We start from the raw sequence: 24403 nt of genomic DNA on the forward strand, positions 1-24403 counted from the left end.
GTCACAAGCACCTGGACTGCAATAGAGACAGACCCAGACACTGTCCAGCGTCATGTAGTCAGGGCCTGGCCTGGCACATGGGTGGTCCCACATCACCAGCCCAGCACAGCATCTAGTGCTGACAGGAGCCAGCGTTGCCCAGTGCTCCCAGGCCAAGTCTTGAGCTGGCCACATTACTTGTGGTGCCTTTTCTTCTGCTCCTTGCGTTTCTGAGCCCTCATGTCCTTCTTCATGCGAGTGTCCACAACCTTGAAGTGACCTTTGACTCCTGCAGGGCGGCTCACGCGTCGGCCAACTCCTTTCTTGGCCACCACGTATGTCACCTTTCGTTTCTCCTTCCCGAGCCCAGCCTTCTTATAGATGCTGCCGGAGGAGAGAAAGAGGGGTCAGAGCAGTCTCACCCTCTTGCCAACCTGCCCTTGTCCCAACCCAGAGCTGTTCTCCTGCCAACATAGAAAGGCAAAAAGAGTGGAACCAGATCCATGGCAGGTGTGGGCTTGCTTATGGACACTGGAAGCAGTTGGATGCTTAACTGGGGGCCTTAACAGTTAAGTGCTTATGGACACTGGAAGCAGTTCCGAGACTTGGACTCCATGCTCTAAGTGGTGCATGACTGGAACTGCATCTAAGGGAATAGAGTTGCTCTACCTCCAGCACCAGGCTCTAGCCCTCAGGACAAAGTTCAGTCTTTTCCTCTCACCCTCTAGCCTCTGGTTCTTCACTCCTTTGTTTCTCCCCCTCCCCTGCTTCTAGCTCTCCTCCCACTCCACCTGGACCCGCAACCAGGCCTTGACAAAGACCAATCCATTTCAATCCCCACAGCCTTTCTGCCTTCCCCCGGCTGCTGCTACCTGGACAGCCTTGGGCTGTCCAAGTTTTACCAGCACCAGAGATAAGCCCAGGAAGGAGGTGGGGTGCAACAATCCAAGGCTGAAGATTTTGAGGATTGGGGTGTCCCGATACTCTTGCCAGCACTTCTGCTCAGAGTTATACTGACTGTCAAGTTTAGGGTCAGGAAGAAACCTTCCTTCTAAACCAGACTGACACACTACAGACTTGCTCTGTAGTATGAATCATGGTCCTCTTCCTAAGATCCTCTAAGCAAGTACTAACCAACTACTCATCCATTGGCAGTGCCCTGGCCTCCTCTCCTTTTACCTATGACGATTTGGGGGGGGGGGCAAGGAGATGTTCCTAGTGTCGTGTTTTGTAACTGTTTATCACTGTTTTTTAGGGAATCCTTCAGTGGGGTTGCCTGTGAACTGGACTCAGTGGCCCAAGTCCTACGTGCCCAAGTCTCCCATCATGGTTCTGCTGGGTTATGCAGGTGAACAACCACACTGAAATCCTGAACTCCAGCTCTATGACCATGCCATGCCCAGGCACATGGACCCAGCCCTCCAGTATCACCTGACGGCCTTGCCCCTGTAACAGTTACAGTGAGCAAGATCACCCCCACGTGCTGCGACTCACCGACGCAACTGGGCCATCTTCTCACGCTCCGAGATATCCACCGTGCTCACAACAGCCTCTGCCTTCTTCTTCATCTGCTCCATCTTCTTCAGCATCTGGGGGAGATGGGGAGAGATCAGCAGGGCAGGCAGAAGACAGGGGGGAGCACTTCTTGCCTGAAGCTGCTGGTTCCCTTACCCGTCGCTTCTTCCGGGCCTTGGCCTCTGCCACCTTCTTGATGGGGCGAGCGTTAATCTGGCGCCAGCGCTGCCGGTACTCCTCCACTGTCTGCCGATCCAGGGGTAGCTGCTTCCGGCGGTGCTGGAGCTCTTCCTCCACAAACCAATCCGGCAGCTCCCCCTCCTCTTCATTAAAGGTGTACCTGGGTCAAGTGAAGCCACATTCCTTCACCCTGGGACTGGGAAGGACTCCTTGTCCATGAGGGGACTGCCCTCTCTGCACCCCCTCCACGTGTACCACAGGACAGAGACCAAACCTAACAATACTCCAAAGGAGGGGTTCCTCTCACAGAATGACCAAGTTTACCAAAGAACAGAAGACACAAGTCTCCTCCTCCCCCTGAAGTTGCCCTATGAACACAGCTCACCCATATACACCCATGAGAGATTGGGGCCCAAAAAAACAAACCCCCACTCCCCCAGCAGACCCTCTTTCCTTAAGGGTGAGTGACCACAAATTGATGGTCTCCATCAGGGGCAGAACTCCTGCGCCCCTCCCTTCTTGGTCTGAGTGACATCACTGCTACCCCAGGTACCTGTTGAAGGAATCATCAATCAGATCCCGCCTGGCCTTCGTGGATGTGGCAATGACAGATCCCAGAGTGAGCCCCTCTGCATCCAGGACCCGTGCTCTCTTCACTGAAGAGGGACATGGGCAAGTTAGGGCTAAACTGCCATCCCTTCCCCCAACCCCACCTATGCTCCCAGATACCCAGAGCCTAGAGAGCCATGGGCCTCACCAGAACCCACAGCCCCTCCCCTGCAACCCCTTACCTGGATCCTCAATAGGCACCACCTCAATGCCACCTGGGGCAGCCTGCACTTGTTTCCTTCCCACCTGTGGTGGCAGGCTATAGAGGGGAAAAGAGAGGGGAGCCATTACTTACATGCAGCAACCAACAGGGCAAGGTAGCACAGCTCAGGCCTAACATAGTGGGTCTCGGGTGAAGGGACAGCACATGTAGCTGCCCACATGCACATACGTGCTTGCCATGGTTGGGCATAACCACAGTTTGCCTCTCCCACACAGCAGGTCAGCCCTCCTCCCCTAAGACAGAAACTAGCCTGCTCTTCACTCTTCCAAAAGTTCTTCACTGTTAGAACCGGAAGGCAGTAGAATAGACTGCCATGGGAAGCTATGGACTCTCTATCGGTAGAGGTTTCAAGAAAAGGCTAGAAAAACATTGGTCAGGGATGATCTAGGTGTAGCTTTGCCTACTTTCTACAATGGGTATTTCCCCATGCTTCTGGGCTTTCTTGGTTGTTTCAGGGGACTGGGAGGGAATTTTACCCTCCCTCCCCCAACCTGCTCCATGTATCAGCGGTTTTTTAAGCCTTCCTCAGAGGCACTGGGTGTTGGTTGCAGCCAAAGCTGGGGATTTTGACTGGGCTGTGCCAATGCTCCTGTTAGGACTTAAACCTGGAGGCTCCTGACTAAACAATCTTGCTCCTCTGCTCAGAGTCAGACCTGTCACCAATACTTGGGGTCAGAAAGGAATTTTACCCCATGATCAATCTGGTACAAACTGTGTGGGGCTTTTTGCCTTCCTCTGCAGCGCAGGGCACAGCCCTTTACCTAGGGCCTCTTCAGTGCATATTAGCAACTTTTACAGCAGCAGAACATTGGCCGCTTTGAACACCCACAGGTAAAGCAGGGGGATGTCTTGCGTTGTGTCAGTTGACTGTTTGGATAGGGATGATCCTGCCTCAGGGAGGGAGCTGGATTAGACTTCCAGCCCTATTTCTCTGTGATTCTATTATTCACCTTTCCTCGTGGCTGCTGCTGTCATTGTCATCCTCAGAGCTGCTCTCCCCACCATCCTGGGCTTCACCAAGGTTAGACCCCGTGTCAGGCCCAGGCCTGGTCTTCATTGCATCTCCTTCCTGAGGCGGCTTCTTCTTTCCCTTCCTCTTTTCAGTCTTTTTGTCTAAGTGACAAGGAGCGGGGGGAACCAAAAATAAACACTGGCTGAGAAGGAACTAGGAAATAGAAAAGGCCCAGCTAGGGACTTGTTCTACCCTGGGGCCCAAAGATGGGTGCTGCTACCTGCAAACAACTACACTCCTGCTTTTCCCCAGTCTGGACAGGCTGAGGGCAGGTTGACAGCTACACAGCCCAGCACCCAGTAGAGCCCTGTGCCCTGATGCTGGGAAAAGCGTGTACCAGTGGCACAACTGACTCCCACATGAACACTTGTTCTTTACCTACTACAGCAGAGTTGGGAGCACAGTTGCCGGCCCAGCTCCACACCCAGATGAGGAGGGATGTCTCAGCTTCCCCCTGGACACCCAGGGCCCTCTTCCTGGGAACTGTGGGTCCCATACACAAAGACCCAGCCCTCCTACGCACCTGGCAGGGGCTCCCTCTTCCTCTTGGCCAGTGTCTGTGACTGCTTGATCTCCAGGTCCTCGTCCTCATCCTCATCAATGCCAGCAAAGGCATCCTGCAAACAGGAAGAAGTTGGTGGCAGGGCAGAGTTGAGGGTGCCAGGTGAATGTGGTAAGATACACGGAGGGAAGGAGCACACAGTTGGGCAGAGAGGGGGTACAGACCATGCTGCTCTGGCTATTTTTGCCAGCCCCCGCCACATACAGGTCCCTGCAGCAGTAGTGGGAGGATTCCCCGGGACCCACAGCACTGAGTGCAGAGCAGGTAGGTCTGCCCAGAGCAGGCTGCTCTGGGGGGACTGGAAGAGACTCCCACATTCCCCACATACCATGGCCCCCTCCTCTGTGCTGCCTTGAAGCATAACATAGCCCTGATTCCAGCCAGCAAGGGTCCCTCTGGCGTGGATGTGTGCAGCAGGGCTAGGGACACACCTGAAGCTCTGGCTTTTGTTAAGGAAAGTGAGGGAGGCCTGGGACCCCCACCTCTTCCCAAGCCTCACCCACCTGAGCCAGCATAGGGACCTACCTTCCCAAACCACAGACTAGTCTGCCTCTCCTCTAGCACAGACTTTGCTTCAAGGGGCACCAGCAGGGGGTTCTTCTCCTCCTCCTCCTCCCCCACATCAAACATCTCCCTGTAATACAGACAGTCCAATGAGGTCACCACAGCAGGCCCAGGAGAGGCAGCACTGGGCTGGGCACTCCCCAGTCTAGCACGCAGTACCAGGAGCTCCAGGACCTCACAGGAAAGTGAGAACAGGAGTCCTCAGGGTCTGGCTTCTAGAGTTCAGGCATGAGCTGGCCAGCCCTCATGCTGAGGCCTCTGGGAAAATGGGACAGGCCCCTCCCTCCAGCAGGTGATCTTACCAGGTCCCTTAAGGGCACCTGTGGTGCTGGGGGCCTATGGACTGGCAGGATAACTCTGCACCTTCAACATTTCCAGTACATCACGGCACAGGCACTGTGATCCATTACCTTTATGGCAAATCAAGTGCAACCTGCCCCTGAACACAATCATGAAGCCCCATCCTGGGAGTCAACCCCAGCACCCAGCCTGGGCATCCTTGACTGCTGCTGCTGGGATCCCCATATTGGTCTCCACCAATGGGCCATGCAGGCAAGTCCTTCCCTCCCCCTCACCATAGCCCTCACCTCTTTGGCTTCTGCTTGGCCTTCTCCAGCCACTTCTGCTGCTCCTCGACCTCTGCCAGATCATCTGAGTCCAGGTCACTGGCCAGAGACATGGCATCAGCCTCATCCTGCTCTGAGATGCACACATCGTCCTCCTCCCCGTGCTGAGTCTCCAGGAAGACATCCGCTGATGCCATGTCCCCTTTTGCTACCTCATTCAGCAGCTGAAAAACAAGGAATGAGCCAGCTGCCCCAGAGCTCCCCCATCCCTGCCTCAGCCACAGTCCACCTCAATTCCAGCCATGCCCCTGCCAGCCCCACCAACATCCTCAAGTCTCTTCCATCATTCCAGGCCCCCACTTTCCCTAGCAAACCACAACCCAAACATCTCTTCCCTCCCCTCCCCACACCAGGCCTTCAGCTCTGAAGATGCCCCTTGGATGGACCCCACCCAGGACAGACATTCCCAGTCATGCTATGCAGAAAGCTAGCCAGACCCAGCTCTCCACTGCCAGGGTCCCCACCTTTGTCTTCCCAATGGTTTTGAGTGAGAACATGCCAGTCTCGCCCTCATCTGCAATGGAGACACCAGGAAGGTCCATCTTCAGCTCGACTCGCTCACGCCGTTTCCGCTGCTCCTTCAGGATCTTCTTTTTCTTCCTGGATAAGCAATCAGATAGAGATGGTGGGGGCATGAGGTTACATTCATGACTTGCCCTGGAACTCCAGGCTTCTCCACAAACTGCAGCAGGATTGTGAGCACCACCAGTGCAAGCTGCTCACTGAAGAGACACCCCAAGCTGTCCCTCCCTCAGGCAAATCATCCCTGCAATCCTGCCCCAGGATTCGCCCAGTCTGCATAGCTCTCAGCACTCACCAAGAAGCCTATTTGGGAGCAACAATGGAGCATCAACATCTACCCTACGGGTTTGTGCTACCCAGGAACCCCAAAGGCACCTCAGAAAGTTACCTCTGACTATGCGTGGGGACAGGGCTCCTGACTGCCCTAGCCAGAGTTCTTAGCCACAGCACTGGGTCTCTGCAGGGTTCCCTGTCTGGAACCCCTGCCCTAGCCTAGCTGATAACAGGCATCTCACCTACCTACAACACTGGGAACCCCCCTCCCCTGAAAACCCACATCCATCCCATACTCCATGCTCCCACGCCACAAAGGCCCCACCCCAGGTACAAAAAGCAACAGGGCAAAAAGCTGTCGTCTCTGCCCCGGGACCACAGAGAGAGCCTCATGTCAGGTGAAGACAACTGGCTAAGTCTCAGCTGTCACAGCCCCATAGCTGCCTTACCACCATTGGAATGGAGAGCACTCACCTCTTCAGTTCAGCCAACTCCTCTGCCTTCATCTCAGCCAATTTCAGCTCCAACTCCTCTTCCTCATTTACGTCATCAGCCGCCACTTTTGCTGGCTTCTTGGCTTCCTCCTCCTCATCTTCCTCACCAGAACTCAAACTGCCAGAAGATAGAAGTCACTCAGCCTGCCCCTGCACTGCACCCTGGGGTCAGTCCTCCTCCCTGGGTCCTTCCCCACTGCAGCTCAATTGCCCTGCCTCTCCTCCTACCTGATGTCCAGCTCCTTGGCCTGCTCCTTCAGCTTCTTGGCCAGAAATCGCCGGAGCTTTGTTCTCCAGTTCAGCAGGGCCCTGGGCAAAAGGAGACACATTGAGATCTGCCTGCCCTACATAAAAGTAGAATCCACCACGTGCAGCCCACGGGCTGCCTTGGTGCCCCCACCTCACGTACCTGAGCTCCTTGCGCCCTAGCACACGGATGTCACGGCAGCACTGGCGTAGCTCCTCAGTGGTGGCACTATGCTGCTCCAGCTCACCATCCCCCAGTGTGATCTGCACAGGAGACCAAAGAAAGTGACAGCTGCTGCCTCCTGACAAGTCGCCTCCCTTCAACCCTGAGGTCAGGGCTAGGGGCCCATCAGTGAGTCATGACTACTGTGAACCACATCACCAGGGGCCAGCAAAGGGGTGGCAAATCCTGCCAACTCCTCCTCACACCTCTTTTGCTTCCTGGACAAGATGGCAAGCTCACCCTGCTCTGCTTCCACAGGGGCCAGCCCTACCCAACCTGGCCAGGGTACACACCTCATTGGCCTTGGAGAGAAAATCCACAGGGTTGGGGGCCTTGAGAAAATCCATCAGTGTGAAGCGGTGGTAGAGTGTTGTGTCACCCTCAGCATAGCCCTCTGCCTGCAAGAGAAAGGAAGAGAGGATGTGGAGAGGCAGAGCCATGGGTTCCCAGATTTTCAGGCCAGAGAGAACCATTATACCAAGTTCCCATGCACTGTAGAGAGGACAAGCTACTCTCTAGGATGACTTGGCTCTAGACGTTGCTTAATGAGCCATCTATTTGTGTATCTGCAGGCCTTAGTATCAACAATTTTTTTTTTTGTTTATTTCCCTCCAAACTATTGACCAAGCTGATCAATGCCAGGGACCTAGTGCTGATCCCTGTGAAGTCCATGCAGCAAGGATGCCCTGGGAGCAGCAACTTCTTAGGATTCAACAGGTGCTTTATTGACCCTGCAGGGTGCTGGGATTTCCAGATGTCACGCAGTCATAAGTCAGCCACTGGGCAAAAGAGCTGTGCACATCACATCTAGAATCCAGAATGGGCTTCCAAGTGAAGTGGTGCTCTCCCCTACCTTGGAGGTCTGTAAGAGCAGACTGGACATACACCTGGCTGCAGCACCTTTTCCTACCCAGGGCGAGGGTGAGGGGTCAGACTCAATGATCTACTGAGGTCCCTTCCGACCCTGAAAATCTATGAAATCGATAGGTACCTTTAAATCAGCCAACCTTGTAACCTCAAAGGATGAGGCCATGTTGGTTTGAACACATCCATTTTTCAAACTCTCTCTCAACTGCCGTTGTTACATGCCTCTTCTCATCCTGTTAATTGAACCCTGCCTCAGCTTTTCCTTACCTTGCCACAGGCTGGTGCTAGGTCAACCAGCTTGTAACTACCCACGTGGTTCTGCCCCTCCTTTCTGAAAGCAGCGCAGCCTTGACACACCCTCAAAATCCCCCCAGCAAGCCAAGAGGCAGTAAAAATAACACAAGAGGGGAGGGTTATTAGAACCTGCCAATCTGAAAGTATTAACCTCTGGCAAATTATATTTAATATTCTCCTGTGTTAGTGGACTGGAAAAGCCTTCACCCTCCATGTGTAATACAAGCACAGCACCCAACTTCTTTGCAATCCTAAGAGTTTTTCAATCTCTTGTGTCTGTTAACAGACTCATTTTACTAGGGTATGAATTGTTACAAAACCCACAGACACACCACAGGATATGAACCTCTCTCCTCAGCCCTGGGGGTTGCTTGTCCTGCCCCAGAGGGACCCCACACCCTCCATTCCCCCCCAGCCAGGGATATTCTCTCATACCTTTAGCTTCTTCTTGGTCACCAGCTCACTCACAGACTTGGCCTGAACCTCAACTTCCTTGAAGGCATATTTTGGATCGAAAAATTTGCTGTCAATTTTATCTGGGGCCAGGTATCCTTGGAGACAGTGGAGGATCAGAGACGTCAGCACATACCTCCTGCCCACTTCCACCAAGCACCCTTGCCCCTCACACCTGCCCCCAGTCCCCTTCCCCCTCCCCCCTGCTCACCTTGGCACACAACAAAGATCTCAGCTGACTCATTACGGGAGGCCTGTGGTTTGGTGGCCTGCACTTTGTGGAAGAACTGCTGGAAGATCCAGAGCAGGGGCTGGTAGTCACGGGAGCGGAAAACCTTGGTGATGAACCAGCCACCTTTGCAGAGGAATTCGCAGGCGAGCTTCAGGGCCATGAGTGTCAAATTGGCTGAAGTGTGGAACGGAGAGAGGGCAGGAGTCAGCTCTTCACCTAGTGCCCAAAGCCTCCACTCTCCAGGCTCCCCAAACTCAGAGATAGGGCAGCCTCTGCCCTGTGGAAGGGGCTCTGACTAGATTTTGGTGCCAACGGCAACCAGTGCTGTGGTAACCCAGGGACGCATCAGGGCAGGGAGGCCAGCTTGGGCCAGGATTCCACTCAGGGCTTGAACGGGGCAGGGGGAGGTGGCACACCTGGGTCACATAGCTTTGTCATAGTGGGAAGCCTGTAACATGCCCATGGGAGCAAAGACCTCCTACCAGTTCACTGTCTGAGGACACATGGCCCACAATACTGTGCAGCACAGGGTGGGTTGCCCAATCCCTCTGACCCAAGCCACTGAGCAGGACTAGAACCACTGACCACAGCTCAGGGGTGCATGTTTAGAGTGGACTAAATCCCTGGCCCCTGTGGAGATAAGGGCTGCCACTGAGCTCAAGGGGCAGAGAAGAGCCCTGTCCAGGACAGAGGAGCCTGTGGGGAGGGACATACCTTGAGAGTAAGCATCGTGCACCCAGCTCGCCCCCACGTTGGGGGCCCCATCGTTAAGTACCACATCTACCTTCCATGTCTTCAGCTCCTTGCGCAAGACCTAAGGAGGTGAGAGAGCATGATAAGCCTGGCTTGTCACAACTCCCACTTGGAGCATCCTGGGGTCCCAAGCTCCAGCACACCATGTCACCCTGCTCCCTATGCAGCACCCAGAGGCCAAGAGTCCTACCTCTCTGTACATCCTAAACCCAGGCACTGATAAATCCCTACTCCCCAGCTAGGAGAGTCCAGGTTGCGTCTGGGGATTCCTGCCCCAGACAGGCCCCTGGAGCACGTGTGTGAGATGTCCTTCCCCCACCCATATGCAGTGCCAAGCTGGGCAAGTCATGCTAAACCATCAGACCACTGGGTTGCAGCTGGCCCAGCAGGCAGAACTGTTACCTGACGGCATTTCTCCGTAGTTATGTCCTCCTGGAGCGTCACCACATTGGGGATGGGCTTGATGGGAACCAGATCCACCCCTAGTAACAAGAGAGTGCCAAGGAGATCAGCACTTGCTGGAACCCAGTCCTGTTCCCAGAGGGGCATCCCAGTCCACCACAGCAATGCCTTCCATATACCTCTGAGGGTACAGCAACAACCAGCCCCAGCCAATACCCACCCCTTCGACCATTAGGAACAGCAGTGTTCCCTTCCTAGCAGCCCCCAAAGGCACCCCTTCTCTCCTCAGCCTACTCCCCACAGACATCTTGCCCCTGCCTTCCCCCACAAGCCAGTGCACATGCTCCCCCACCTCACTCACCGATAATAAGACTGGAAACCGGCATAAATTTGGAGGCCACTTGCAGCCTGTGGAGAGCAGAAAGGGTCAGAAAGCCCCACTCTTGTACCATAACTTTCTGCATGAAGGCTCTTCTCAGCCTCCATCTCAAAGGAGATGAGCTGCATGTAATTAACTTCAGCACCCAGCACACACCTTGTGATCCCACCCAGGAGGGCCTGTCTGAGCACGCACCTCTCAGAAAAGGATACAGAGCTGCATTCCCAGTGGCCAAGAAAGGCATAAGGCCCAGAGGGGCTCCCAAGTGTCACCCTTCCCTACCTGGCATGGGACAAAATGTCCAGGACAGAGAACAGATCCGAGCAGGGAACCGCTGTTCACTGCAAAGTGATGCCAGCCCAAGCCATACTACTTTGGCTGAAGACAAGTTGTTCCAGAGGGGCTGCACACGCACAGAGCCACAGGGAGACAAGGCCTCCCCTTTGAGGACACTGTGCAGAGTGCACAGGGGCCATCTGGACCAGTGCCTCCCAGCACAGGCTAGGATTCCGAACAGCCTACAGCTTGCCAGCGACTAACTGCTCTTGGAGCTGACCTCTCTGAGAAGCTTGCTGAGGGACCCTGGGCATGACATCTCCAGCACCCTTGTAGCCTGAGCCAGAGGCAGTACTGAGCTAAGACTTGCCAGGGAAGTCCCCTAACTGTAGGGAATGGACAAGACTTGTCCCTGCCTAGAGAACACTGAGCCACTCAATTTCAGCTCATGACTTGGTTGCCCAGACTCTGAGGCAGTCAGGGCTGCAAATCAATCTGAGCACAGACAGCTTGAACCAAGAACCATGTGGGCCAGGCTCTGGGTTTTTCCAGGGCCCTGATCAGCCTGGAACTTAGATGTGAGCAGGCTGGCTGTAGCTCCCACCAGGACACTCCTGTAGCTCACAATCCAGTGGCAAGCAGGAGGGCCCTCTAACTCACCATCCCCCAGGGGCTGCACACAAGTCCACCAGTGCCCGGGCTTTCTGCAGGAACTGGAACTTCCGGTTGAGCTGAATCAGCTTGAAAGAGGATCGGGAGCGAAACCCTAAAGGAAGAAGGGGTGGGGTAAAAAAAAATTAAAAAAAAAAATCAGAGCCCTCCCAAGAGCCTGGGATATCCCAAACAGACACTCTGCAGCAACAAAGGGTAGGAGAGGGCAATCAGTGCCCATTACTTACTCTGAAGCAGGCACAAGGAGCCCATTACTTACACTGCAGGCACAAGGAGTACAAAAAAATGGCCAACATGGAAGTAACAGTGACTTGGGCAGGCAGGCAGGGGGCCGTGGCCTGACCTGGCCTGCCACCAAGGAAACACAGAGGTCCTGGTGGGCAGTTATGCCAAGGAAGATCCACCAGAACAACTCCACAGACAGATGGGGCCAGCTTCTCATCCCCACTCACCAGTTTCCTTCGCCAGGTGGTAGAACTTGTCCCGTCGGCTCTTCCCAACTTTGCCTTTCTTGCCCATGCTGGTGGGTGAATGAGTCTGCGCCGGGGCTCACCTCAGGGATGCAGGGTGATCCCTGTGACTAGTGCCAGAAAGCAATGGAAATGTCTTCTGCAGAGAAAGGAAAGGCAGCAGCAGGCTGAAGACAGGTAAAATAGCCCCATATTGACTTTGAGTGCCCCAAAGTCCTCAGAAGCAAGACAATCACTGCAACACTTCATCTGGGCTGGGGGCAAGGGAGCACAGGCCTGAACTACAGATTAGAGAGGAAATGATCACATCACTCTACCCTCAGCCCCACATCCTGCCCCTGAAGCTAGACCTACCCCCCCAACCACACCATGAGAAACCTTCAGGTGCTCTGAACCTTGTAGCAGGACTACAGAAAACCATCATACAACTCATTAACAGGATATACACAGGTCTCTTTCAAGTGTTACCATCAACTCCAAGAGAAACCCCATGCCGAGTCTGCCAGTCCCCTACGGCAGTAGCAGCTGAAGACAGTTGGCACCACATCATCCCAGCTGCCAAAGTAAAGAAAAAAAACTCCAATGCCACTTGGTGCCATCTGCTGCCTGTATTGCAGTCATTAGACTGAAGGCACCTCTCATTAAACTAAAGGCCCCCTCAAAAATTGCCCCCTCTCAGTGTTCACTCTTTTTTTTTTTTTTTTTAACCACAGAGTAATACTGGAACAATTATTCTGTTGCAAAGAACTGGGAACACCTTCAATGGGACAGAATAGTTTTAATTCATGGGTTCCTGCTTAAAATGCCTGGGTTTACCCTGCGAATCACATTTATGCATCTAACAGTGCTAACCTTGCCACCCAGGGCAACTATGAAAGGACCTCAAGGCCACAGCCCCTATCCAAACACCCCAGACAGTCAGGACTAGATGCCAATTGGCCAGAACATAAAAAAAAGCAAGCCAGGCTCACAGCAGCAGAGCAAACCTCGGGACAGAGCCAATCCAGCCTGCTGGAGCCAGAGGATGTGGACATGGCATCTCTAGCACTAAACCTTTCCCTTACAAACGCCTCTCCTTACCCCTCTGCTTATGATTTGCCTCTGCCCCTAGTTGCTCCCCGGCCGCCCCCTGCCCCTCGACTCTTCCCCCACAGCCCAAGGGGAGACATTGCAAGGGAGCTGCCAGGCAACCTCAAAGGCGGGGCGGGCGCTTCACTCCCCGCTTCCTCCCCTTGCATCAGGACCACCGACCCCAGCTACGGCAGCCCACGCGGCCACGCCGTACCAGGCGGGCAGGCCTCGAGGAAGCGGGGCTGGGGCAGTCTAGACCCTGCAGGAGACTGGAAAGTTCAGAACCCGACCAACCAGCCCCAATCCCACTCACCAGCGCCCAGACAGCCCCGGCTCCCACGTGCGCCCCCCGCACTTCCGCCGCCAGGCCGGCGATCAGATGCACTTCCGCTTCCGGTACAAATTTCTCCCTCCGCCATCTTGAGAGTGGCGCCCAGCCTTTAACCGGCTTTGACGGCGCGCGCGGGAGTTGGACTGAGAGTACACCCTGTGCGCAGAGAGCGGGCTAAGGTTCTCAGTGGGAGGCTGCCTTTCCGTCTAGGCCTTACAGCAGACCCTACCAAGATGGCGGCTGAAAAGGGCGGCGCGCACAGGACGAGCCATCTACAACAAAGCTGTCCTACCGCGCATGCGTGTCCCGAGAGCGCGTCACTCAGTGTTTTCTTTCCGGCGCCAGTCCGCTCGCGGACAGGAAGTAGTGTAGGGGGAATGTTTCGCCCTTTGCGCGTGCGCACCAACGGCAGGAGAAGTGAGGGCGGTGGCCATTTCTGGTGTGGGCAAGCGCTCGGGCCTTCATTGCCGCCCTAGTGAGCTGCTTCGATGCCGGCCGAGAAGATGGCGGTGGACGGGCCCGAGCAGGTGAGGCCGTGCAGGGCCAAGCCGTACTGCGACACCGCGGGGACCGCCGCGTCCTGCCCCCGAGGCCAGGGAGGAGCGGGAGGCTGCGGGGCCGGCCTCGTGGTGCTGAGTCATGGCGGCCGGAGTGAGGGGTAGTACCGCGAGGCCCCCGGCCTGCCCCGTGCCAGTCCCGCGGGGCTCCCGGGAAGACGTCCCGCTTATAGCGCTCGGGCCCAGACAGCCAGCACGTTTATAGCACGCTCGGGCCCGACAGGCGTGTTACACTTGTGGAGCGCTCGGCGCGCCCCGGCCGGCAGACGGGACAGTCGCGGTCTGGCACATGTAACATTCGTGGCACAATTCAGGGCAACCGGCCCTGCCTCCCCTTCCTGGTCAGTGGGGCTGAACAGCCCCACGTCCTCTCAGGGGAGCGGTGCTCAACCCTGTTGCCTCCCCACCCAGATGCACTCGTCCAGTCCAGCACGCAGGGCCAGCCTGTTCACGGGTCTGTGAATTTGGTGGCTGGGGAGCTGCACTGTCAGCGCCACCACTGCACAGTGGGGAGCCGAGCGGGCTGCATGGTGCGACTCCGTGGGCCAGGGGTTGTACAGCCCTGGTGTGATGGCAGTGGTTGTCACCCAGGTGCTGCGCTACCCTGGGGGGCCTTGGAATCCGGTCGGGGTGCAATGAGGAGGCACTGTTAGGTGTGTGAAGAGGACTGACAAGATAAACCTGAAGATTTCCCATAGGAAACCGTGTCCTCCCTTTTGCACTCTTTCTGAGCTCTTTCCAAGTAGAAAGATTGCTCAGTTATTTGCTTGTTGCCAAAAATGGGTGAAAAGCAAGCTGGCGTTTTCCTAGGGGTGCCTGGAGCCTATCAAGGTTGAGAACCGCTGTGACATAGGATGCCTTCAAGCCTGGCTTGTTCAGCACTACATTTTGACCATGGGATGTGTTGCTGTGAGGACGTGTAGACCCTTTGTGGCAGCAAACTCCATCCCCATGGCACTGAGACTGTTGATTGCCCCCACCAGGGAATAGGGCCCTGGCGCCCTGCTCCAGCTGTCACTCTGTGGAGCCCTGAAGCTCCCTTTCCCCCAAGTCCCTGATGCTCCCTTCATCCTGCTTTTCCCCTTTTCCTCATCTTCCACCTTGCTCCAAACCCCTTCCCAGTTCAACGCCGGGCCTAGGGGCTACTCTTCTTCCTGCCTTGCTTCCCCCAATGCTGCTGTGCTAGGGGCAAAACGGTCCCCTGGAGGAGGTGGAGAGCACCGTGGTATTAATGGGCTCTGCTCTCTTCCCCTGCCCCATGGACATGCTGGCAGAGCCATTGGGTCCTCACTTGGGCATAGGTGGGATGCCCTGATTGAAAGGGGGCGTCTGGGCATACAAGGAGCAGAGGAACAGTTGGGGGAGGGTTTCGGAGACTGTATCTGTCCCACGGGTGTGTTACTGTGTGGTGGGACCTGCTGCCTCCAGGCACAGCTCTTTTTGGAACAAAGCTCTCCGCTTCCTGCCACGAGTCTGGCCTTTTTCTGTCGGGCTGTCTGAGGTGCTTTCCTGGGCTGACATGCATGTTCTGTCATGTTTTCTTGGCAGATGGAGATGGATGAAGGCAAAGGAGGGACAGGCCTCCGCCAGTACTACTTGTCGAAGATTGAGGAGCTGCAGGTGAGCTGCAGGGGTCGTGTTTTCACTAGGTCGTGTTTTCTGCAGCAGGGACCGTGCTGTCCCTCTGCTCTTTTTGTATAGTACTTCCAACTAGCCCAGCTCCTGCCCCTTTCCCCCCTGCCAGTGGGGCTGGAGGCTCAGGACCACTCCCTATTTCACAATCCTGCCAGGATAGGATAGGAGTGCTGCTGGCCAGCAGGCAGCACCAGGAACCCCTCCCTGGGGGAGGAGTTTCCATTTGGCAATAACCCTTTGAAGTGAGCTGACCTGCTGTCCAGGAAGGTAGTCTAGTTCAGTGCAAAGCAGCACTACCTCAGGCTGGTGGGGCGGGTAGTAAGTGGCCAAATCCAAGGGTCCTAGCCAAGTGTCCATGAATTGTTTGGCGGAGGTGTCCCTGCCCCAGTGATGTGACCTCCCAAAACCTCCAAAGCCAGTGGCTTGCACATGAAGGGCTGTGGCCTGCAAGTTAGGGTGAGTCCTTCCCAGCTGTTGTGCCAGGCTGGTTTTCAGGACAAGGCTCTGGCAAGAGCTGGGCAGAGAGTGCAAAAGCCATTGTGCTAGACCTGAGGAGCTTCCCCTTGAGAAGGACCTAGGGTGGGTAAAAATCAGTGTTTTCATTGTTCTCCCAGATCCTGGTACACACCTCTTATATACTTACAGGCTGCTGCCAAGTTCCCCCTGAGCCTTCCTTCTCCAGGCTGTAGAGTCCCATGTCCCTCAGCCTGTCTTTGTAAGGCTTACTGTCTTGGCCTTTGATTGTGAGATAACATCCTTGTTAACAGCAGTATATGGAGATGAGAGAGAACAGACCTGATTACTTACCCATCAGCTCTATTGTTTCTCTGCAAGTTTGTGTACACAGAGTCAAGCCCTTACCTCTCCCTAAAAGTGCAAATTTTCAAGAAGTAAAATGAATAGAAGAGTGTTGGGGGTGGAGTAGATCTGGGCAAGGAGGAGGAGTTTGAAGATAAATGCAAGAAGGGAGGGGCAGTAGAAACAAAAGAGAAACATTTTGAGCAGAATATTCTAGAAGTCTTGAGGGATAAGTTTCTGAGTATAGCCTCTCCACTGATTTGAGATTTAGTGAGGTAATGGTATGGTAGAAGGGTTGACCTGTCGTGACAGCAGGCTTGCCAGGCTGCAAAAGAGAGAAGGAATCAAAGATGAGAAGAAATCTAGAAGAAAGTGAAGAAAGCCCCAAGCTAATAACATGGCTGCAGACCTCATTTGATGTCCTCCTAATACAGTGTGGCAAAAATATCCTCCAAATATCCATGATATAGTGAATTGGAGATAGTTCACCTCCTAATGACTTCACAGGCATTTGCTTCAATTAGCTTTGAAATCATAATTCAATTTTTTGAAAAAATTCCAAAATAATTCACTGCTTTAACATGTATAGTGTGTACCTTCTAAAAATGAAACGTACATCTATTGCTAAGTTGTAATGTGTATTAAGGCTATATCAAACAAGAAGGCACTTTTTGTGGAAAACAATAATTAAAATGAGGCTTCCTGCTCAGTGATTTAAATCAAATCCACCCTGAGAAGGACCCCTTTAACTTGCTCTTCCTGTGTGGGTGCTATTTGTGCCCAGACTGGTCTCACACAGGCTCCTGCTGGCAGCTTCAGTTGACATATCATCTGAGCTGCTGCGCTCTAGTGGAGGCACTTGGGCAGGGCTGACCATTTTGGGCTGGTAAGGGCTTATACCTTGTCCTTCCTCTCCAAAGCTGATTGTGAATGAGAAGAGCCAGAATCTCCGCCGTCTGCAAGCGCAAAGGAATGAGCTGAATGCCAAAGGTATGGGTTTCTTTGACCTTCCCCTTCCAGCTACTGGGGAGCTGCCTCCTGCCAGGCTCCCTGCATTGCCTCCCACTCGATAATATTGAAAGTGAAATCGCTGGTGAACTGAGACCCAACACAGAGTTGTTGTGTGCTCTGTAGGTATGGACCCTCCCCGGCCATCTTGGTCTGTTGGCATCCAAGCTTTGCGGCCTCTTTATTTCCACTGCAGTACAGATGCTCCCCTCCACCCCATAGACTGTCTCGTCCAGCCACAAAGGAATGTGTTGGCTGAGGTTCTATGCTAGCCCACACTGGCAGGAGAGCATGGCAGCAGCTGGGTAGGCAGTAACAGTGGCTGGAGAACCCCTGCCCTGGAAGGCCTGTCCTCTGTATGGTCCCAGTTAAGAACCATTGAAGCCCTGCCAGCCCTTCATACAGTATTAAAATCTCTTATTCCATTGCAGTGCGCCTGCTGCGGGAGGAGCTGCAGCTGCTACAGGAGCAGGGCTCCTACGTTGGCGAGGTGGTGAGAGCCATGGACAAAAAGAAAGTGCTTGTGAAGGTACAGAACTGGGATGCTGCTTCCTGGGGCTGATTGGTGCCTACTGCTGGCCTTGGGCCCCAATGTAATTGCATAGAGGCCTGGGTTCCTGGGGCAGGGGACTGCACTCTTGACCTACATACTGCTGTAGAGTGGGCCCAGCAGGGCACCATGGTCCTACAGCACAGCTGTTGGCCTTCCCTGGGCACATCTTAGGAAGCTGGTGGGCTTGCTCTGGGGAAACATGTGACCACTGGGGTTCGCCTCTGGAAAGGGTCTGCAGGGGAAGGCGAGGCAGACTGGGGGATGCTGGTGCACTGCAAATCCAATACTAAAGTAGTGGCTAGAGCAGCAAATCTGTCCCTCCATCCCATGGTAGGAAGAGCCATGGGGAAGAGGGTGACAGAGCTATCTGTGAGTGCTGACTCCCAGGGGAGAGGGAAGCTCCTCAAGGTGGCCTGTGGAGGTATAGCTTGGAAGAACAGGATGAAACTAAGGGGTTGGCTCAGATTTCTGAGAACTTCCTACCAGAGGGTTCTCTTGAACTGAGAAATCATCTCCTGGGAGCAGGGCTGGAGGCCTGAGGGCTGGGAGGTCACCATGAGATGGGAAAGGTGTTAGAAAATGGGTATCCAGGAGCAGGGTTCCTCAGAGCTTCACGGGGCGTTGCTGCAGTCATCCTTCTGGCATCAGACTGCAAAGTCCCCAAAGAAAAGTCAGACCAGAACATCCTGAGAGCTGTCTAAGTTATGATCAACCTCTGCCCCTAGAGCTGCCTTGCAGGTTGTGGTTGTGTGGGAAGAGCCCATGAGTGGGCAGTGAAGGCCTGTACCTGGACTAATCTTGCCCTGAACTTGCTAAAAATCTTTGTCTTTTGGGTCCCACCCTAGGGCCTTGCCCTTTGGGGAGGAAACTGTGCCCAGAGGCCTCAGCTGCACTCAGCCAGTGACTCATCTGTTTCAGGTCCACCCGGAAGGGAAATTTGTGGTAGACGTTGATAAAAACATTGACATCAATGATGTAAGTATTGGGACCCACATGATGGGAGCCCTGCAGGTCTGGAGTGGTATGGCATGGCAGCAGCCACTCTCCTTGTACTGCAGTCCCTAACCTGCCAGCATGCTGCACAGGAGGCTGCGCCCTTCTTGTGCACTTAGTGCAGCTCTGTTTGCTGCAGCCCCATCCAGCAGCTTGCTGGGGGGTGGGTTCTGCTTTTAGACCTTAGCTCGTGTCCTCTTCTCCAAAGGTGACCCCCAACTGCCGCGTGGCACTGCGGAATGACAGCTACACTCTCCACAAGATTCTGCCTAACAAGGTGGACCCCCTTGTGTCCCTCATGATGGTCGAGAAGGTCCCTGATTCCACCTACGAGATGATCGGAGGCTTGGACAAGCAGATCAAGGAAATCAAGGAAGTGATTGAGCTGCCTGTCAAGCATCCAGAGCTTTTTGAGGCCCTGGGAATTGCCCAGCCCAAGGCAAGCGCTGTTCATGCAGGAATTGTGGGCAGGCTCTGGGTCCCCTGTGTTCCCCAGGTGCCAGTGTGTGTGCAGTGCCAGCTGTGCAGGAAGCAGGGAGTTCTGCTCACTGGGGGCTGCCTTCCAAAACTGAGCAGTGATGATGTGGCCCTGCCTCTCCTCACAGCCACCCATGTGTGGCTAACCAGGCTTCTGGGCTAGACTGGGAAGGGGCAAGGGAACAGTAGGAGCACTGCAGCCTCTTAGTCCTCTCCACTGTGCACAGTAGACTGCCTGCCAGTCCATGATTCCTTCTGCCCCAGAGAAGGAGGCTTAGTCCAATTGCTTGCTTGAGAGCTGCTGATCCAGGGATGAGATCGATGGGGTTGTCAGCATCTGCAGCTTGGGGCAGCAAGGCTCCCCCCACTGCACACACTCCCACTCATGTGACATAAGCTGGGCTCTCTAGCCCTGCCCTGCTCTAGGAGGCAGGGAGCAGGATATGAGGCCTTGGGAACCCATATCAAAAAGGAGGTGGGTTTCATGCACAAGGTACTGGGTGCCCCTGAGCGTCTGCACAGACACTGGCATGTGCATTATGGGGCACCAGGGCCTTTGCCTGCTACAGTGGTACCAGCGGAAGTGATGGCCCAGAAACCCTAGGCTCCCCACAGTGAGACAGCCTACCACCTCTGCCCTGGGAACCTGGGATGGGCTTATGCTGGCTGCTGCAGCAAGGGCAGTGCCAAGAGGGACAGTGGTATGTGCTCTTGCCTCACCTCTTACGTGGCCAGTAATTTCTCAGAGGAGCGTGGGGCTGCCCAGCGTTCCTTCTGCTGCTGTCTACCCCGAGGGGTCAGTTCAGTGTGGCTGAGTGAGCCTTGCTGGAGGGGCGGGAAGGGGATGTTGCCATGCAGAGCCCTGCCCCTGGACCATGAGCAGTACCCCTGTCTGCAGGCACAAGAATCACAGTCAGCTTTTCAGGGGTCCCTCTCACCTGGTAGCACATGGAGAGCTCCACTAGGAACAGCTCTGGTTGCCGACTTTGCTCCCTTATTTATATGCAGTGGGCACAGCGCACTGCAGGTGAAGCACCCTGCCCTGCCCAAACCTGAGTGCTTTTAAGTTAGTTGTCCAATAGGTGGCACCAAGTGCTGTCATCTGTGCCTGTACCCCAAGCCATGCCACTAGACTCTCTGCTCCTGCCTGGAGGGAGAGCACCCTCTGACCACCCAACGATGGCTGTTGCAGGGCGTGTTGCTGTACGGCCCTCCTGGCACTGGGAAGACTTTGCTTGCCCGGGCTGTGGCTCACCACACTGACTGCACCTTCATCCGTGTCTCAGGCTCCGAGCTGGTACAGAAGTTCATCGGCGAGGGTAGGTGTAAAGGAAGGCAGGGTGACTGCAGTGGGGAGGAGGTTGTGGTAGGGATAGAGACCAAGTCAACAGCTAAGAGCATGTCCATGCTAGGCCCTGGCAAGTACATGAGCTCTGGCACTGCATGGCCTCCTTGGGGCTTGTGTTGCCATTCCACAGAGCCAAGTGAGCCCAAGTATGCATGGTTGTGGCTCAGTTGAATGCCTCCCTCAAGGGCCTGTGCCTAGCTAATGGATGGAAAGATAGTATCCTTGTCCCTCGTACTGCAGTGAGTACTCCCTAGATTGGGCTCACTGGCTGGCTTCGCTGTGAAGGGTGCTGCTGATGCTGGCCAGGAGCTCTCTGGGTTCATAGCTCCATCCCTTAGAGCAGGGGTTCTCAATCCCTGGGCCATGGGTCGGCTGCTGGACCAGAAGTGGCTGTGGACCGGCAAACCACAGCTGCTTCCGCAGGGCCTGCAGCAGTACAGAGTTTGGCCCAGCTCCCCCCCAGGGTTGGGGGTATTCTTACCTGTCTTCCAGACCAATTCTGGCCATGGTCAGCTGTGACTGCTGAGCCATGGTTTGCTGGGCTGCAGCATAAAAACTTTGGGAACCCCTGCCTTAGAGTATCTGCTACCTAACCATGCCCTGCCCTGCTGCAGAGTGTTGAGGGGCCTCTCTCTTGCCCCCAGGTGCACGCATGGTGCGGGAGCTCTTTGTGATGGCCAGAGAGCACGCTCCTTCCATCATCTTCATGGATGAGATCGACTCCATTGGCTCCTCTCGCCTGGAAGGTGGCTCTGGGGGTGACAGCGAGGTGCAGCGCACCATGCTGGAGCTCCTTAACCAGCTTGATGGCTTCGAAGCCACCAAGAACATCAAAGTGAGTGACAGGGCAACACTGGGGAGAGGGGGGAGGCTCTCAGCATCTCTGCCACTGTGTGATGTTGGGCAAGTTGCTTCCCCTGGCTGCACTTCAGCTCCCCAGCCTGTGCCAGAGGCAAGTAGAGGCTTCCATTTCCCTTTCCAGTTCCCATTAATTTGCCCAGGATGAGTAGGAAGCAGGATGCATCCTGACTGGGTGTGAACTGAGGGTGGTGATGACTAAGTGGCACCAGAAGCCTGATATAGCTGGTTCGCAGGATGAGGCTCCCAGGTAGAGGTCAAGTTAGAACCCTGGCAGCATCAGTAACCACTTCTTCCCTTCTAGGTCATTATGGCCACTAACCGGATAGACATCCTGGACTCTGCATTGCTGCGCCCTGGCCGCATTGACAGGAAGATTGAGTTCCCTCCTCCAAATGAAGAGGTAAGGTGGAGCTGGCCCTGGGAGGCAGACACAATGCAACTGGTTGCAGCCTCATTCCCTTTGTTCCTAGGGCCAGACCTATTGGTTTTCCTCCATCTGGGGCCCTATCAGCCTGCAGCTGGGGCTTTCCTCTAGGGGCTGTGGACAAGGCCTGTGGTCAGCTTCTGTAGTGTCAACCCTGAAGGGTGTCTGGGGAAGCCCTCAAACTAGAGTCCAGCTGAGTGACTGGGCTGGCCTGATGGCCATGCTTCCTGGAGCAGTCCTAGCCCCTGCTGGCCCTCACCTATGGCCGGGCCCTCTTTCCCACAGGCTCGCCTAGACATTTTGAAGATCCACTCTCGGAAAATGAACCTAACGCGGGGTATAAACCTCCGTAAAATTGCAGAGCTGATGCCAGGAGCCTCTGGTGCTGAGGTGAAGGTGAGTGCAGCAGGGCTAAAGTTGTCTGGAGTGGGGAGAGGGCTCCTGACACAGGCATTGGTTGGGATGGGCACATTGAGTGGAGCAGCAGTTTCTCCTGAATGCACAGGGTCTCCCTGAGCTCCTTGCAATGGGAATGTTACCAGCCTGACTCCTGCAGCAGGTTTGGTTTGAACCCTGCTGTCAAGTTTTTAGTTAGCCTCTCAAGTCTGGAAGTGCCTGCAGCTGGGGAATGTCCATCAGATGCATGGGATATGTCACCAGCTGACAATCCAGCTGAGAGCCATTCTGCTCAGGACAACTAGCTGCAGTGTGGGTGAAGACAGCAGCTGCAGGGAGCAGTACAGAACAGGGAGTGATTCTCTCTTGTCCTTTTGCAGGGTGTGTGCACAGAAGCTGGTATGTATGCACTGAGGGAGAGAAGGGTGCATGTTACACAAGAAGACTTTGAAATGGCTGTAGCCAAGGTAAGCCCCTCCTATTGTTCCTTCCTGTGTGGCTTTGCTAGGCCAGAGCATCAGACTGCTTTGAAAGAACAAAACATACAAGTCTGTGATGCAGTAAGAACTCAACCAGTTGGCACCTCATGGGCACTGGAAGGAGTGGGTGGCTTACTGCTGACCCATTTTATTAAAACAGTCCAGTGTTGGATGGACACGTGCACGTGCACACAGCTACCCCTTTCCCCCCATCTCTGAAAGGTGGTGGCAGTTTATAGGTGGATGACACAATTGATTGGGTTCCTGTAAAACTGCCAGAGATCAAAACTGTTCTCCTTGCAGGGAGAGGAGAGGAGCAAGAGGGAACACACTCAAAGGATGCTGATAAACGTGCCCCATTGCATGGAGGCAGTAGTGTTAATGTACCTGTATGCTGGGCTAGAATAGGGACACCCACAATGAAATGACCACAGCAAGCCTTAGAGAAGTGTCTTCACATTAGAGGTCCACTGATGCACTGATCCAATATCGGACTGGCATCGATACAAAGAAAAATTTCTGTATCATAAATCCGCCTAATGCAGATTAGGTTTTTTGGTTGTTTTTGTTTGTTTGGTTTTTTTTGAATTTGTCCAATAAATGCCCATGCATGCGCCCTGGCTGGTCAGCCCTAACCCCATTCCCTCCCTCACTGCCAGGGCCTTGATCTGCCCCCCAACCAGACTTAACCAGCTGAATGCTACTCTCCAAGCTGAAGCATTGTGTATCAGAAGTCGAATTAGTATCTGCCGATACGCCCCCTTTTTATCAGCTATTGCTATCGGCCCCAAAAATCTCTATCTGTGCACCCCTACTTCACGCTATGCCATTACCCCACAGGCTGTTAGGATGTCGGCTAGGTAGTCATACCTACAGCCTCTAGCCTTTTTGCTTCAGGCATAAGCTGACTTTCATGTCCCATTCCCAAATGCTACTGCTGAAAGTGCCCAAATGGTCTAACAGGGCTCCAGGTTCAGCTGGATAATGCTGCTCATCTCCCAAGTAGGGATTGTGTCCACAGAGCTGCAACTTCTCTGTGAAAGGTGAGAACAGGTGAAGCCTTGTGGGATAACTTCATTCCTTGTTCTAAAGTCCATCTGCTTCCCTGGCTTTGAATGCGTGGAGGCAGTAAAAAGGCACATTGGATTGTGATGTGTAGGTAGTGTAGCCCAACTCATGAGAGCTACTGCAGCAAGGAATGCACAAGCTCCAGGGAAAGAGGCCTGTCTTCTCAGGTAGCTAAAGGGAATGTGACTTCCCTTAGTAAGCTTGGAGACAACCAGTGAGATCTAACCTTTGCCTCCTTGCTCCCAGGTGATGCAGAAGGACAGCGAAAAGAACATGTCTATCAAAAAGCTGTGGAAGTGAAGAGGACTGAGCCCTGTTGGCCCAAAAGTGTTGTTGCTGCTTTCCTGGTTTGTTTCTTGCTCAAATTTCATTAATAAACCTCTGTGATGTCCAAGTTGTGCCTTGCAGACTGTAGAAGGTAACTAGCTAGCAAGGATTAGGATTACAGTAGGGCACTGATCCTGTCAGCAGGAGGGAACTAACACAAAGTTGGTTTCTGTCAGCAAGAAACCTCCCTTGTAGCCTTAAGTTACACCCATGTGACAGTTCTTGGTAGCTTTGGAACACACCAGCATGGT

The 24403-nt window shown here is 54.3% G+C and overlaps 2 protein-coding genes across 2 annotated transcripts; one reads left to right on the top strand and one right to left on the bottom strand.

Moving 5' to 3' along the window:
* Positions 1-6: 6 nt before the first annotated feature.
* FTSJ3 (FtsJ homolog 3) lies at positions 7-13296 on the bottom strand. The gene is made up of 22 exons (XM_019523578.1): positions 13211-13296; positions 11809-11965; positions 11345-11450; positions 10391-10437; positions 10030-10109; positions 9589-9688; positions 8854-9048; positions 8625-8740; positions 7322-7426; positions 6969-7069; positions 6788-6868; positions 6540-6677; positions 5735-5870; positions 5232-5434; positions 4606-4714; positions 4042-4135; positions 3457-3619; positions 2466-2542; positions 2228-2330; positions 1651-1834; positions 1474-1568; positions 7-363 (listed from the first exon to the last, which is right to left on the bottom strand). Exons 2-22 carry the CDS (start codon positions 11873-11875, stop codon positions 174-176), a joined length of 2490 nt encoding a protein of 829 aa, XP_019379123.1. The 5' UTR covers positions 11876-11965; positions 13211-13296; the 3' UTR covers positions 7-173.
* Positions 13297-13623: 327 nt separating this feature from the next.
* PSMC5 (proteasome 26S subunit, ATPase 5) lies at positions 13624-24224 on the top strand. Its single transcript, XM_019523579.1, has 12 exons — positions 13624-13755; positions 15334-15405; positions 17139-17208; positions 17658-17755; positions 18698-18754; positions 18981-19211; positions 20442-20568; positions 21242-21432; positions 21760-21858; positions 22168-22278; positions 22659-22745; positions 24072-24224. The coding sequence occupies exons 1-12, from the start codon at positions 13717-13719 to the stop codon at positions 24123-24125; spliced, it is 1236 nt and encodes a 411-aa protein (XP_019379124.1). The 5' UTR covers positions 13624-13716; the 3' UTR covers positions 24126-24224.
* The last annotated feature ends 179 nt before the right edge of the window (positions 24225-24403 follow it).

Source organism: Gavialis gangeticus, unplaced genomic scaffold (genome assembly GCF_001723915.1).
Source record: "Gavialis gangeticus isolate Ggan-Ray unplaced genomic scaffold, GavGan_comp1, whole genome shotgun sequence".
In the NCBI taxonomy this organism is placed as follows: Eukaryota; Metazoa; Chordata; order Crocodylia; family Gavialidae; genus Gavialis; species Gavialis gangeticus.

Bases quoted from the DNA above. Each gene is read 5' to 3' on its own strand.
- FTSJ3 (XM_019523578.1), bottom strand. From the start codon at position 11,875: ATGGGCAAGAAAGGCAAAGTTGGGAAGAGCCGACGGGACAAGTTCTAC. The intron at 10,110-10,390 runs GTGAGTGAGGTG...TCTTGTTACTAG, and splicing joins GGTTTCCAGTCTTATTATCG to GGGTGGATCTGGTTCCCATC. The intron at 6,869-6,968 runs GTACGTGAGGTG...CCTTTTGCCCAG, and splicing joins CTAGGGCGCAAGGAGCTCAG to GGCCCTGCTGAACTGGAGAA.
- PSMC5 (XM_019523579.1), top strand. From the start codon at position 13,717: ATGCCGGCCGAGAAGATGGCGGTGGACGGGCCCGAGCAG. The intron at 18,755-18,980 runs GTAAGTATTGGG...TCTTCTCCAAAG, and splicing joins AAAACATTGACATCAATGAT to GTGACCCCCAACTGCCGCGT. The intron at 21,433-21,759 runs GTGAGTGACAGG...CTTCCCTTCTAG, and splicing joins AAGCCACCAAGAACATCAAA to GTCATTATGGCCACTAACCG.